Source organism: the organism of the source record quoted next, unplaced genomic scaffold (genome assembly GCF_019419815.1).
Source record: "Pyrus x bretschneideri cultivar Hongxiangsu unplaced genomic scaffold, Pyrus_bretschneideri_v1 Contig35, whole genome shotgun sequence".
In the NCBI taxonomy this organism is placed as follows: Eukaryota; Viridiplantae; Streptophyta; class Magnoliopsida; order Rosales; family Rosaceae; genus Pyrus; species Pyrus x bretschneideri.
This window is the reverse complement of record NW_025999668.1, coordinates 757,624-773,925: the sequence shown is the minus strand read 5'-3', so window position 1 is coordinate 773,925 and position 16,302 is coordinate 757,624. Positions and strand designations below refer to the sequence as shown.

Here is a 16,302-nt window from a genome sequence, read left to right as displayed (position 1 = left end):
AGCACGATATTGTCTGCCTTGGGCCACTACCACACCCTCATGGTTTTGTTTCTGGGAACTCACGCGAGCAGAACTTCCCAGTAGGTCACCCATCTTGGGAATGCTCTGGCCCAAACTCGCTTAACTTCGGAGTTTCTATGGAACCCGAAGCCAGTGAGCTCCCAAAAAGTCTTGTGCTAGGTATAAATGAAAATATACATATAAGGCTTACAGGATCCATTCCCCTGAGCGATGTGAGATGTTACATAAGTCTTCTTGCCGTCGTGACTTTATCTTTTCTCTCATCTTGCCGTCACGACTGTATCTTTTCTCTCATCTTGTCGTCGACTTCATCTCCATTTCTCCCATTTCTCTCTGCAGTCCATCATCTCTCCTTCCTCAAATTGGGTTGTCTTTCTCCCCATTTCGTCTATCAAGTTAATTTCTGTACCATTTTAAAGAATGTAGAGATGGAGTCTCGAAATCTCTATACTCCTACTTCTTAAGAAATGCGGGGCTCTTTTAGCAATTATTCCATCTATTTACTCATTTTTTCTCAAATGAATCTCTATAAATTCTCTATAATTAAATTAAAAAGATTTAGAAACCCAAGAGAGAAAAACACATCACAGCCTTGAATTGGGTTGGGAAAAAAGATCAAATTTTGGCTCAAAAGAGTGGCCCAAACCAAAATGCTAATTATCATATTATGTCAACTAAATTATTTGACATATTGAAATTTGGTATGCTAAAAATTTGGTATGATTGTATGATAATTAGTATAGAAATTTTGATACAGTAATCATATCAATACAACCCCTAAATATAAATACACATACTTACAAATTCGGATGTTACTTGCGCAATATCACCTACTAATAATAGGAGACTACAGGACACGAGTTCTCCATAATCCATAGGAGAGACCGAACACCAATAAATTGAGCATTTCAGATTAGGTGCCCACGCACGCTCTCTCTTTCTATCTATAATCTCTATTCTCTCCGCTCTTTCGCTTGTTGCGGCTAGGGTTTTTCTCTCTCCTTCTCTCTCTCTAACCCCTAAAGCCTCAATCTTTCAGATCTCTCTCTACCCTTAATCTGGATATTATCTCCATCTCAATACATCCATGCTGATATTGGTAAGGTAGGGTCTCTCTGTCGCCTCTGACAGCAAGAATCTCGGGGATTTTAGGGTTTTTGTGGTGGTTTTATTGAAGAAATGGCGACCATGAACCCGTTTGATTTGTTGGGTGACGATGATGCCGAGGACCCGTCGCAGCTGATCGCAGCTCAGCAGCAGAAACTGGCTGCAGCGCCCAAGAAGGCTGTCCCTCCTCAGCCGATCAAGGCAGGGGCTCAGGTTCAAGAGACCAAGCCGGCTAAGCTGCCTTCCAAGCCTGCACCTCCTGCTCAGGCTGGTGAGCTTTCGATTTTTTCTTCACTTGCTTTATATCTAGTCATTCAGTGAATGAGTTGTGTTCTTGTTTGTTTGGTTTTTGTGAAGTTATGATTGGAAATGGTTTGTTGAACTTTTGTTTAATAGTAGTTTGTTGACCTTTTGTTTTTCTTGCTGGTGATATTTTCTTGTGAGTGGAAAAGTCGTACTGGTGTGTTTGTTATGACTATGTTTAGGAATATTGTATTGTGCTTGCATTTAAAAACATATTTTGAATCTCCTTGAGTCTTTTGAAGGCAAAACTAGGGGAAATTTGGTTTTCTTTTCTTTTGTTTACTTCCCATGAAGCTTGGAAGTGGTGGAAATAATATTGTGGAAAGTTGTATTCACATGAATTGCTATATAATGATTTATGTAGAAATATACCAGACGAAACCATTTCTGTGCATATCATGGCAATTTAAATTTGATTGTACCATGTTCTTTTTTGTGGGAACCATGTTTTGGTGATATTGTTTGTTGAAATTGCTTTCTGTTACTATTTGTTTTACATATCTGTTTCTTCTTGAGAAGTGAGGGATGCAAAGAATGAAGCTGGTCGTGGGGGAGGTCGTGGAGGTGGACGTGGATATGGTTATAGCCGTGGACGTGGTGGTGGTGGTGGTTACAACCGTGAATCATCCAATTATGAGAACACATTCAGCAACAGTGTAGCTCCTCCTGGTCAAGGTGCTCTTGAAGATGGTGATGGGAAGGAAAGGCATGGCTATGGTGGACCTCGTGGGCCTTACCGTGGTGGTCGCCGTGGTGGTTTTGGAAATGCGGAAGTTGGTGATGGAGAACGCCGCAGGGTATTTGAACGCCGTAGTGGGACTGGACGCGGGTAAATAGCTTTCCATTTAATTACATTATATATTCATTAAGTTTTGAGGCTTAGTGTATTTTTAACTTTTTTTATTTGCAGAAGTGAAGTCAAACGCGAAGGTTCTGGTCGTGGCAACTGGGGGTCACAAGCTGATGAACTTTCTGAGTAATACACCTCTATTGCAATCTAATTGCATTGTCACTCTAAAATCTCTTCTAATTCCTTGTTGTATTTGGTTGAAATACATTTTAATTATGTTGGCTACCTTGATGTTTATCATTATTTTGTTCTTAGGCTGACTGAAGAAGTTGCCAATGTAACTGAAAGGCATTTGGGTGATGAGAAGCCTGTGGAAGAGGGAGATGCAGCAGATGGCAAGAAGGATACCCCTGCTAATGAACCTGAAGAAAAAGAACCTGAGGATAAGGTGAGCGTCTTCTTTTCATTTTTTTGTTATTGTGATTTATTGTAGTTCTGCATCTTCTTTCCCCCCAGAAGCCAATGCAATCTGAATTGTCTATCTGCGGGTTTATTTATATTCAGTAGGACATGTAAAATTACTGCAAAGAAACAACTTTTGGCGATTATAATGTTTTTAATATAAGTGCTGCAAACAGTTTGAAGTTATATGGGAATTTTATGATAGGAACACAAATGAGCGTGCGTTTGATTAGTTTAATTTGCAGGACATGTGAAAAGTCTTTGTTTGTTGCATCATTTATTTTGTGGAATAATTTTTTGCCCCTGTAGTTAGCTGAAAGTGCTTATCGAATGCAGTCTTTTATGTGCTTTAGAACAAGCTATGGTTGATGAATAGTTTGATGAACATAAAGTTTTTGAATTTGATCTTTGTCCTGCCTCATATTCAGACAATCACTTAGTATACTACTCTAGCTTTTTAGCTTTGTGGTTATCCCCAGTTTGTGAATTTTTTAAGCTTCTTGAATAGGAAATGACACTTGAAGAGTATCAGAAGGTGCTCGAAGAGAAGAGGAAGGCCCTTCAGGCACTTAAGACTACTGAGGAAAGGAAGGTTGATGCCAAGGAATTTGAATCATTCCAACAGCTATCAAACAAGAAGGCCAATGATGAAATCTTCATTAAATTGGTGAGATCCTCAGTCCTTTGTAGAAGTATCTGAGTCCATGTTCGTTTTGTGGAATTTGACATCACATTAACAGTCCATTCCACTTGACATTTTCTTCCTCACAGGGCTCTGACAAGGATAAGAAGAAAGACACTGAGAAGGAAGAAAAATCCAAAAAGGTACTACTGCCTTTACCTTACTCTGTATTCTACGAAGACAAGCGCCTTGTGAAAAATGCATATCCTTTTCACTTTGAATGCATACACTTTTCTGTTATCTATTTTCTGTCTATTTTTCTTTTACAATATTTTTGTGGCCTTTGAATGTCCAAGGTGTGCCAAATTTCTGCACGGGGATGACGCTAATGTCTGCACTGCTACTTTTTTTACCCATTTTTCATTAGAATCCCATTCCCCGCCTATTCCAGTTTAGTTAATGCCCATAGGTATTTCTGCAAGGGGGTTTCTCCAATGCCTGGGTGCGTGTTCTGGGATTGTGGCAGGATATCAGTCGTGATCAGTTGTTTTTGACAATTGATCATCACTCACATCCTGCAACACTCATCCCGCGTTGGAGAATGTTTTATTCTTCATTTGTGGGTGAATGGAACATGGGGTAACTCTATTCCCCTCCTGTCCTTCAGTCTTACTCTCTGTTCACCAGAATAACTAGTTAATGGTATTATTCTTGCCAAATCCTTGGTCCATAATGCAATCATTGCACCAGATCTCTTGAAGTGTGCGGTAACGTGTTTAATATAGTTGAAATTCATGGGGTGGACCGACCACCATGATGTCTAAAATTGATTTAATATCTTGGCTCAAAGAATTATTTTGGTGAAGAAGTCTCCCAATCTCCTGGTATGTTTATTTTCTGCATGAAATTGTTTTTCCATCGACATACCCTCGGTGGTGTTCTCTCTTCGTGACTTGTGCTACTCTATTTCCTGATTTACTTTGTAATGTTAACTGAGATTATTTGGTCTCTCCTTCATGTATCATACTAAAGTGCCGTTATCTTGTTCTTGTGGCCCTAGTCTGTGAGCATCAATGAGTTCTTAAAGCCTGCTGAAGGAGAGAGGTTCTACAACCCAGGTGGTCGTGGCCGTGGGCGCGGTCGTGGTTCCAAAGGAGGAGGGATTAGCAGCAATTACTCGCATAGCAGTGCGGCAGCCCCATCCATTGAAGACCCTGGGCAGTTCCCTACCTTGGGCGGCAAGTGAGGTTCATAAGAACCCAAATTAGTCTCAGCGACATTCGATTTTCGGGTTCTTTCCTTTCATCTGAAACAGGATACTAGCTAGAATAATTGATTTCCTGTATTTTTTTTTAAAGAAATTTCATGACTCAAATCTGTAAATTTCAGTTTTATATGTACCCCAGTAGATTTTTTCGTTCTTTTTCTTTTTTAATTGTTATGCAATGTGACCTGGTTTATGACTTTGGGGCATGTGAAAATCCTTGACCAGTTTTGCTTTATACGATGTATTGACTTGTTACTTTTGTCTCTAGAAGTGGAAGAGGCTCTTATTTTTCCTACTTGGTAACCCAGGAGTTCTGCGCTATTCCGTTTGATTTTTGTAGTCGCGGTGAGATATATTCACTTGTATGGCCCGCAACATTTCTCGGGGATGAGCGTTGTCGCCGACCATACATTATGCATTCATTCTGAGTGAGTTTGCTTGCTGGAGATGGCATGTACTTATCAATCAGAAAAGAACATATTGATGTCTAATCTCGGTAGGCAGAGAGGATCAAATCTATCAAGGTAATTCCGTGACATTTGTAGTATTGTTCGAAAACTTCGGCTTTTTATCACCAGCTTAGGGTTTGTTTGAAAATACATATTTAGAAGACACGCTCAAAAGCGCTTGTAGTTAAAGTAAAATCACAATGTCACTTTATACTAAGGTCTGGTGGTATTCCTCTTCATTTGTAAGTGAGAAGTCTTACATTGTGAGGCTAAGCCCACCCCTCTCCCATAATGTAATAATATCGATTGTTTAAAAAAAAAAAAAAAAAAAAAAAAAAAAAGGTAAAATCAGAATAATGTTGAGACATTTTAGTTGTTTTGCCTCGCCACCCAAGTTTGAGGCATCTCTAAAACATGTCCAACTTGTGAACTCCACAACCTTTGTCCATCGTGGGCGCATTTTTGAACGGGTAGTGCTAGCATTACCAATGACTTGCAATTTGGTCTAAAAAATTTGATCACCTTAGCATTACTTTTTCTGAATAACAGTTGAATCTTGACGACCAATGAAAGTAAAGTGCGAATATCGCACATGGACAAGTTGAGATAGCTTAGTACAAATATATGTGGACAAACAAGCAAAATACCCATAAGTTTGGGTAATCACGGTTACCCGTCCATTTAAAGTTCATGATTACGGTTATGGGTAACCGTTTAGACGAACAAACGGTTATGTTATGGGTATAACCGTTTATCCGTGAAATTTAAATGGGCGGTTATAGTTATTACTCTCGATTATAACAGGTATCCATCGGTTATGGGTATTACCGCAGTTATAACGGGTATCCATTTACCCATTTATGCAACTCATCTTTCTCTCCTTGCCCCTCAAGGTGCGTCCCTTCCGATTTCATACTAAAGCATTAGTGTTCGAAGGTGTTTAGTTTCAGAAACATTTTGGAGCTTTAGATGATGGTTCAAATCCTGTCATCCCTACCTATTACTTATCTTCTGCTGACTAGATGCGTACTTGCGCTATCGATGGACGGGGGAATTGCGGTAAGGCATAAGTCATCGGTTCAAATCTGACAAGGGGCTTTGATTTTTTCATAAATCATAAAACTTTGAATCATCTAATATTCAAGATAATGACTACTTTTTGTTTTTAAAAGCATTACTTTGTGAATGACTACTTTTTGTTTTTAGAAGCTTTACTTTGTAATCATATGGATTATAATTAAAGACTTGCTTAAGTGTAGCAGAAAAATATTGTTCGTAAACTATTATTTCAATTATTGGAATTGTACGAGGACTTAAATGATTAAAATAGGGAAATGCATGTTAACATGTACCTATAACGATGTTTAATTATCAGAAAATGAAAATTATGGCAAATTTGTCTTTTGTAATTTTCAAGTTGTTAAAAAAAAAACATATAGACGGGTGAAAAAGGGGTAAATGGGTAAAAAAAAAAAAGGATAAACGGGTTCAAAAACGGGTAAATGGGTAAATTGTTATGGTTAAATGGATACACGGTTATAGTTAAATAGGTACACAGTTATGAGTATAGTTAACCGTTTATAAACGGTTATGGGTATGAGTATAACTGTTTATACAATTACCCAATGGGTAAACAGTTATGAGGGTATGAACATAAACGATTATGGCTAGATAACCATGGTTACCTACCCGCCATAACCGTTGTTTATCCCTATACGTGAGTCAATGCCATACATAATATTAATTTTCATTTTTTAAAGGAGAAAGCTTATACAATAGCTTTGCTCCTGGAGTTTTCAAGCGTCATTCATGACACTATAGCAGCATGGCGATGTTAGCCCTACTCTCATCTCTAACCATATAGCCCCAGCGAACTTCAGCCCACTTTCATGCATACAACAGACAAGTTCCAAATGTTTAATGAAATAGCATCTCGAAATCTTATACTTCATCATTTTTCTTTTATTCTACATTTGATGGGCTTTTTTTTTTTATAGTTTTTTTTTTGGTTATATAGGTGGGTCAAAAAAGACAAATTTAAACTACATTGTTACTAGTTCATCGTGAGGCAGCCCACCCTCTCCTTTTAGTCTGGATAATATCGTTTATGTTAAAAAAAATTCACGCTTCTACGTTGCGTCACAAAATCTAAAAAGGAATTTTTGCTACTAACCAATTCATAATTATCATCACGCAATCTAAAACATAATCTTAATTGTTGATATTTTTTCAACCTTGATTGTATGAATCTTAACCATAATGCATGAACCCATCTTTTCGCATTGTATTCAAAATATGTCATCTTATGTGAATTGATATCGTGAAGAAACAAAGAAGCAAGTCGGCTTTTGAAAAAAAAAACCCGCGGGCGGCCAGCAATCATCAAACCGCGGCGCCGAGCCGCCGGCGCCAGACCAACAAACTGTTCAGTTGCGCCAAGCTGAGCCGCGAGCTGCGCCACAATAGACCGACGCAGCACCTCTGGAACCACAAAAAATACGACGCCGTTTGCGTCGTCCCCAACCCAGACCCCAGCTCGCCTGAAGCCGAGCCCACGGCCTTGTTATTTTCTACATAAACACAATATACAGTCGTGGTTTTGGCTTGACATCATCGTCCCCGACCATGTCCTTCAAGATTCCCGAAGAATCTTACAAAGATTTGTGGAACTCTAATTGAATCCCATTGTTCCCACACCCCCAACGTCAGATCTTTTCTCCGTCGTCAAAACTAGTTCCCTGTCGAGCCAAGGCGCACTCACATGAATCCCATGTTACACGGTTGCCTGAAGGGGCGCTGGTGGATATTTCCTGTGAATTCCCACCCAGCCTCGCTGACAGTGTTTCTAAACCAGACCCAAGCCCAGTTGGGCTTGTCTCTCTCTCGGCTCCCATCTACTTCTGCTGTCTATCCAGCCTTGTAGGCTTCGGTCCAATTGGACCAAATTTCAGCGCCTGATCTTTTAGGCATTATTAATTAAGCTTATTTTTTTGGCTGTTTCTTCCATGTTATAGTAGGCTTTGAAGACTTGCATGCATTTATCTGTAACATGTTGTTCTGCATATATTCCCTTTGCTTGCATGAACCTAAGAACCCAAAGTTCATGAAATTCGAACCAAAAGTTTCGAGTAGTGCCATGAAAATCAGAAGTTTTCTTAAAACACTACACCCATGAAAACCCGAGGTTTTTCATGAAAATTTAAATCAAAAAATGACTAATAGAAGCTGAATGTTCTACTCCTTGTGTATGGATGGGTAATTTTTTGTCTCTATTGCACTAACCACAACCTTGTTCCCTTTTGTGACAACGATATGTCGAATTTGAACAAACTCGACTTTACCGCTTTGGAAGTTTCCAGAAGAAAATACCTTAAGTAGGTCAAAGATGTGAAACTCTACGTTACCAGTAAAAGCCTTGGAGCTACCATAGAAGTTGAGACAGATGTCCCTATTGGTGAAGTTGGCAAAGCTAGCACCATGATCTTTATATGAAGGCATATGCATTATGCAATTCAAACCGAGTACCTCGTTTTATGGATCATTCTAGAGGATCGCTATAATAACCAAAGAGATATATTCTTGCCTTAAGTAAGACACGACTGGCAGCATTTACGCTTCCAAGATTTTAAGTTTGTGAATGAATAAAATTAAGAAGTTTGTCGAATCCAATTATTTCTTAAGTTCTGTAAAGAGGACTTAACCGAACTAGATCTCCTGAAGAAGACTCTTTCGACCTTCCATTCTACCAATATTCTCCCAACAATAATATAGGGCAAATAAGTTTACTAATTTTCAAATTGGATCTCTATCTTACTTCTTCCTAAAAAGCACAACCAATTGTTGATGAAAAATTGCCAAGCTAAACCTAAAGACTCAACCGCTGTGCCTAAAACACATACTAGTGAGAAACAACGCTAGAACCGCCGTTCTAGATGAGGTAGGCATGGCCAGAAGTTGAAGGCCCAAGGTCAATAGAGTGAAGGTCCATCCAAGGGAAGAAACAGAGCCAGAAACTTCAAGAAAAAAGGCAAAGCACCTGAAACCATGGAAACGGATATGTGTTATCATTGTGGTTCGAAGGACCATTGGTCTTGTGTTTCTCAAACTCCCACTAAGGTCATAGCTGAGTATATTCATGTTGTCAAAAGTTGAAACAAGCTTTGCTCAAGCGGTGGAACCCGTAGATACAAAGATGGAAGTTTCTGACATTCATAAGATATCTTCTCCAATGGAAGATAGATTCTTAGACTTAGGTCTATATGTTAGCCGAACCCCCGATTATTTTATTGTTTTAAGTTATGAACAATTCCTTTATTTGGCTAATTTGTTTAGTGTTTGTTTTAATTTTTGGATATTGAATTTATGGATTATTTCTCAAATAATCAATTGAATGAATGAAATTTTTTAAGTTTTCTTAAAATTGTGGCCAATTCATTTAATTTATTTCTAGGTATGACTAGTGGGGAAGTTAGTATTTGGCAGATAGTGCAACCACACAAACCATTTTACGTGAACGTACCAATTTTACTAACTTCATACCTAAAATATCACACCTGACAACCTTTTTAGGCCCTTCTGTCCTGATTAAGGGCTACGACATTGCCCATATAATGTTGTCCAATAGTACCGAATTAACCATTTAGGAGGCTCTTTATTCTCCACTTTCCGAAAAAAACGTTGTTGAGCTTTAAAGAATTCAAGATAACTATTATCACGCTGAAACCTCTGAAGAAAATAGAGTTGAGTTTCTTTGCATTACTTCCTACAAATATGGCTAGAAGTGTATTCTAGAGAAGATGGAAGGTCTCCCGAATGGGTGGTATACAACAATCATTCACTTCACAGAGAGCCACTTTGTGGTAGGCCCTGCCTTAGGGCTTGCACTTCAAACTGTGCTTTGGCATGATCGTTTGGGACACACTAGATGAGGGTGTGAAGCGCCTTATCCTCAAAGTTACACACGGGCGTCCCCTAACTTGAAAATTAGGCACCATTCAAAGGGACTTTGCATGCCAAACTTATCCATTAGGAAAGCTTATAGCGCTCATCTCAGGACTAGATCTAATCAAATCCTCCAACCTTTCTTCAAAAGATTCATGGGGACTTTTGAGGACCTATTCAACCTCCATGTAGACCATTTAAATGCTTTATGGTATTGGTTGATGCTTCGACACTTGGTGTTTTTTGTCCACTCGAAATACTGCGTTCTCCAAACTCCTAGCTCAATTATTAAGTTAATGCCGCATCACCTTGATTATACTGGATAACGCTAGAGAGTTCACATTGAAAACTTTCAATGACTATTGCATGTCCTATGGGATTGAAGTTGAACATCTTGTACCCCATGTTCATATCCAAAACGGTCTGGCAGAGGCGTTCATTAAGCGCCTTCAATTGATCACTCAAACTTTGGTCATGCGTACCAAACTTTTCGTACTTGCCCAAGGCTATGCAATACTTCATGCAGCCATGTTGGTTCACCTGAGGCTTGTTTCAAACCAACCTTATTTTGCACTCCATCTGGTTGTCTTTGATTGTGCGGTCTATGTGTCAATTGCGAGCCTTTAAGTACAAAAATGGATTCTCAGCGAAGGATGAGAATCTATGTCAGTTTTGATTCTTCTTCAATCATTCGTTTCATATAACATTTGACAAGCGATCTCCTTAACGCTTGTTGCTCACATTGTCAATTTTATGAGACAATATTCTCGTTAAGGGAGATAAGAACGTCACCATTCCTAATGAACGACACGAATTGTCATGGAAAACTCACACTAATATATCACACCTTGATCTCGAGATATATCCATGATTGACAAGCGATGTCAAAAAGTACATGTTCAACTATCATGCCTTGCTTTTGAGACATATGACCAAAAGCAACCCAACGGTTCAGCAACGTAGTAACTTTTCTTTTTCTTTTAATTCATGGCTGCATAAAGTTACCATCCAAACACAATTACACAAACAGAAAAAGCTTGAAATGTTAAGACTTAAACATCTTTAGAACTCTAAGCATATGCCAAATACGGTCACTAGGACAGAGCAAAATCTATTTTTCCTAGAGACAATAGCAGTGCTTGTGTTAGTTTATTATATATATATATATATATATATATTTTTTTTTTTTCAAACCATTCTTGCTTATGGTGATGACAAATACTTCACCATGAACTAGTTATTGAAGGAAATCGTATAGAATACATAATCCAATTAAAAGAAAATGGGATACCAATCTTTAAACAATTCTACCAAATAACTTGTTCGTTTCATCAACATTTCGAAACTCCAAAAAACTATGAATCTTTTCATATAGTACATTGAGCTAAATTGAAAATGGTGATCTAAACATTTCAAATCTCCTATAACATTTTTTTTGTTCTAATTTGAGACCTTACCAACTTGTATATTTAACCATCTACTTGCCATTTATCTACAATTAGCCAAGAAATACATACATGTTTCTTGTTTTCCAGTAACCTCCAAATCTGATTTTCCACCTTAACTTGATTGAATTGAATCACCAAATAATTTAAAAATACAAATGTAATTTGGAAACGAACTTAATTGCCAAAATATTGCTAAAAAATATTATCTTAGAGTTAATCAGTATTTATCCATGTGATTAACAAAAGTTATAATCAAATCAATGGAACCATTCAACACTCTAGTCGATGATAACGGGTCATCGTTCTAATTCCTCTAAATCAGCTCTATCATGATCGTAGCTCTCTTTTGGATGTCGTCAGTTTTGTCATCAGAGTTCTAGAGAGGAAAGAATGACTGAAGGTGTTCGGTTTAGGAGAGCAAAAGGGGAAGGAGAAGAAGAACAACCCCCTGGCTTAGGAGAGGAAAAGGGAAACGAGGAGAGTAACCCCCTCTAATTTACACGCCAGCAAGAAAAAAAAAGTTGTTTTTTTTCTTTTTTGTTTTTTTTTTACTTTCTGTAGGAAAAAAAGTTGTTGGGTTCTAGAATAATCTCTTGCCCATCAACGTAAAATATGTAACTTCTTTGTTAAAACTCCAATTAGCATTCCGTTTGTGCTTACATGTTCATGACAAATAGTAATTTAACGATATCCTAAAAATAATAATTCATGAGCTGCACAAGGACGAAGGTCGACGAAATCAACATTCACCCCCTCTATGGGCATTTTGGTCATTTCACATTTTAAAGGGAATACAATACAGTAAAATTAGGGACGGATAGTAACAATGTTTCATTTAGATCCATGAACCACATAGTTTGAAATTGAAGTGGTGGTGCATCCTAGACCTTCAGAGCATTGCTCAAAGCATCTCGGATGCTTTTACTAATCTAGCGAAAATGACAAGATCACATAAGCCAGCTGCAAATGTGCATGCAAAGACAGACGTACCTAACAAAAGCCAAACCAATATCCTAGAAGGATGAGACCCCACAATCGTGTCAAGTAAGATGCCACACATAGTGGTCGATCTTATTCCACTGGAGGCTAGCCAATCGTCTGCTCTCACCCAGAAGGGTGAGAGACCAGTTGGTTAAAGGATTCATAATGTCAGAAGAGGAAACCCATGACAAACTAATGAAACTAGTGTGGATCCGACCATCGCCTACTCATCCTATCTAACACTTGACGTCATTATAGATTATGGAAGCATCCTTGAAGAGACGAACATTCTCCCTAGGAATGAGATGATAGTCAATGATGCATTCGTATATGCCGTAACTATTGATATTATGTTGGGTGATGACATTGAGCCATGTTTAGTTGATGAATGTCGATAACATTGGTCAAACTAGAAACAAGCAATCTAGATCAAACTTAATTCACTTGTGAAACGCAAGGTGTTTAGGCTCGTAGTTCCTACATTACCATATGTGAAGTTGTCAGCCATAAATAGGTTTTCGTAAGAAAGAGTAATGAGAAGAATGAAATAGTGCGATACAAAGCACGCCTTGTGTCACAAGGCTTCTCTCAACGCATTGGGATTGATTACGAGGAAACATTTTTGCCCATAATGGACGTAGTAAGGTTCTGCTACCTTATCAGTTTGGTAGTTTTTGAAAACTTGAATATGTAGCTCATGGAAGGGGTAACCGGATATCTTTATGAGGATATTGATACAGAGTTCTTGAAAGACTTACATTGATTGGATCAAATAGTTCTATACAATTGCACCATCTCGATTAAATTGAGGTGTTCATTCTATGGATTGAAGCAATTTAGACGGATATGGTATAACCATTTGAGTAAGTATTTGACTAGTCAAGGGTATGTGAACAATGAACTATGCCCATGCGTATTTATTAAGAAGTCACATTCCGATCTTGCGATTGTTCCAGTTTATGTTGATGATATGAACCTCATCGGGACTCTTGAATAGCTTCAGAAAACCGGGGCGGACCTAAAGTTGGAATTTGAGATGAAAGATCTTGGGAAAACTCGGTAATGTCTCGGCCTGGAGATCAAGTATTGTTTGGATGGTACTTTTGTCTATCAGGTGAACTACATTAAGAAGGTGTTGCGTCATTTTAATAAAGATAAAGCGAAGCCTTTGAGTACTCTTATGGCCGTCCAAATGCCAGATGTAAAACAAGATCTTATCCGTCCTAAAGAAGATGAGGAAGAGGTCTTGGAGCCTAAAGTTCCTTACCTCAATGCAATCGGTGCTTTATTGTACTTAGAATTGTGCACTAGACCAAATATCTCATTCCTTATTAATATTTTCGCAACATACAACCACGAGCCTACATGTAGACATTGAACTGGTGTTAAAGACATATTCCACTACCTTAAAGGTACGACAGATTCAGGCTTGTTCTATCTTTACAAATCTTTGAGAAGCACTACTGCCTCCTCATTTTTCTGGTTGATTCTCACCTTATTGGTTATGCTAACGCAGGTTACTTGTTGACCCATGGAAGGCACGCTTTCAAATGGGTTTCATCTTTACTGTTGTAGGCACTGCAATATCTTGGAGATCAACCAAACAGACCTTAGTTGTGACTTCTCTTAACCATGCTGAAATTCTCGCCCTACAATAAGCCACTCAAGAATGACTCTGGCTGAGAGTTGTTGTCGATCATATTTGAAGCACCTGCAGACTTTCTTCCGCTGTTGACTTTCCTATAATGATCTATGAAGATAACGCAACATGATCGAATAGATCAAGAAATGATACATCAAATGAGACAACACCAAGCATATTAAGCTGAAGTTCTTTTTTTTGCTCATCAGCAATTAGAACATCAAAAGATTAAAGTCAAGCAAAATCATTCCTAAGACAACCAAGCCGACCTGTTCACCAAGTCACTACTGATGTCTATTTTTTAGAAGCTTATTTGAGGAATTGGTATGCATAAACTTTTTGAGTTTTAACATAGTTAGTTCTCTTTGGAATTATGCCAAGCTCAAGGGGAGTATCCTGAAGTAACTTACTTGACCTTAATGTACTATTTTTCCCTACAATTAGGAACATTTTTACCTTTGATTTTTTGCTACCTAACGAGGTTTTAACGAGGCAATCATCTTGGGCTAGTCATACCCTTGTGTATGTCCTATAGACATTTCAATTGGCTTCAGATTAATTCACCTTTTTTCTTTTATTATGGGCTTTTGTCCCATATTGGGTTTACCATAGTTGAGTTTTGTGAGACTTATTTCCATATGCAAATTCTCTTTTTGAGACTAGTGTGTTCCCAAATCAGTGCCCATGAGACGACTTCATCAACTTAACTAAATCTGATGTGATATCTACTTGAGTATTTACACACTCAAGGAGGAAGTACTGTTGTGAATATTATTTAATATATGTGATTGGGTAAATCCTAGTTAGATTGGGTTTTAGATTACCCATTATTCTAATGTTCTTTTCTATTATAATCTTAACTACTTGGAGGAGAAGTTACTCTTTCTTCATGGTTTACTATCAATAAAGACACTGACACAGGGAGAATCAGACAATCCCTAATCATTCTACAATTTCTCTTCATTCTCTCTTTCCTTTGAAAAATTGGCCATAACACTTACTATCTTATATGGAAAGATGATACTTGTATCCAATAGACGATGAAATCAGGGGCAGGGGTCAATTGACAACCTTCGGCTTTAACACTCCTTGAAGTTGTATATTGATCACTTGGAGGCTCCTAAATTTGCCTCTAAGCTGTTCTGACAAAATTGAAATATCCTAGTTTACCTTATGATTTTATTTGGTTGCAATTTCTGGTTTGTTGATATTTGAATTCATTTACTGGATGGAGTTTTTGTTTATTGGTTAATTAATAAGTCTTTATTTGGGTTAAGGCTTATTAATTGAAATGCTTCCTGAAATCACCATATAGTCTCACTTTGCCCCCTGAACTAACATTTTCAACTCTTGTGATCTCATTTCACCCCATTCAATTAAAGAATTGTTAAATTCAAGGGTATTTCAGACATCTATTAAGCTCTAACATACTCACTAAACCAATCTCAATTCTATTTTTGACAAATCTATTTCAAACCCATGAGTTTTGAGCATTTTTAAAAAATAAATTATTCAATCAACAGAAAAATTCCAAGCAACCAAATCATTATATCAACCAAAATAAATGTTACATTTTTGTTCTTAGAATCATTTCACCTGCAAGGCATTTATGTATTGGCTCGAAACTTTGCACTTGAAGAACATTCACTACAACAGAACAAAAAAAAAAAAATATGATCAGCCTATTTCAAGATATCTTTCTAATCGAAATTTGCCTAACCACAAGTTTCACCCACAAAAAAAATGATCTCAGATCAATTGCACAAAATATAATCTCAAAAAACCATTAAGCTATCATGTCAAAAATACTTCCCAAACCAAAAAAAATCATCTAAAACAAATGTGCATAGTTTGCAACCAAAAGTTCCACATTGTTCCTCGGAATTTTCTATTAATTGAATAATTTATTTTAAAAAAGATCCTAACTCATGGGGTTTTCTTGTATTTTTACTCTGTATTTTTTTAGGTTTTCATTGCTATAACAACGTTTTCAAAACTTTTACACCATGACTTTTGGATCCACCATTGCTTGCATCTCATTTCGGATCGTAATTCTATCCTTCATCCATTGAATTTCCTTCAAAGAAAATTCTAGGTATAGTTTTTTTTTTTTTTTTTTTTTTATATATTTTTTTTGTTTTCTTGATCGAGTTCTTGACTATATAAGTCTTCTTAAACATGGCCATCTCCTAATATTGTCATTGAATTTAGATATAAATTGGATGAATAACCCAACTCCTAATTTAATTATTAAAGATCTTTGATTTTT

At 37.4% G+C, this 16,302-nt stretch overlaps 1 protein-coding gene across 2 annotated transcripts; it reads left to right on the top strand.

The window, feature by feature from the left end:
* The first annotated feature begins 1,069 nt into the window (after positions 1–1,069).
* Positions 1,070–4,867, top strand: LOC125480729 (RGG repeats nuclear RNA binding protein A-like). 2 transcript variants are annotated; one of them, XM_048591809.1, is made up of 7 exons: positions 1,070–1,399; positions 1,951–2,260; positions 2,342–2,407; positions 2,570–2,669; positions 3,192–3,350; positions 3,455–3,508; positions 4,366–4,867. In XM_048591809.1, the coding sequence occupies exons 1-7, from the start codon at positions 1,201–1,203 to the stop codon at positions 4,549–4,551; spliced, it is 1,074 nt and encodes a 357-aa protein (XP_048447766.1). In that variant the 5' UTR covers positions 1,070–1,200; the 3' UTR covers positions 4,552–4,867. The 2 variants fall into 2 exon arrangements, with proteins under 2 accessions (XP_048447766.1, XP_048447765.1); XM_048591808.1 differs by having other exon boundaries at positions 2,537–2,669.
* Positions 4,868–16,302: the final 11,435 nt, after the last annotated feature.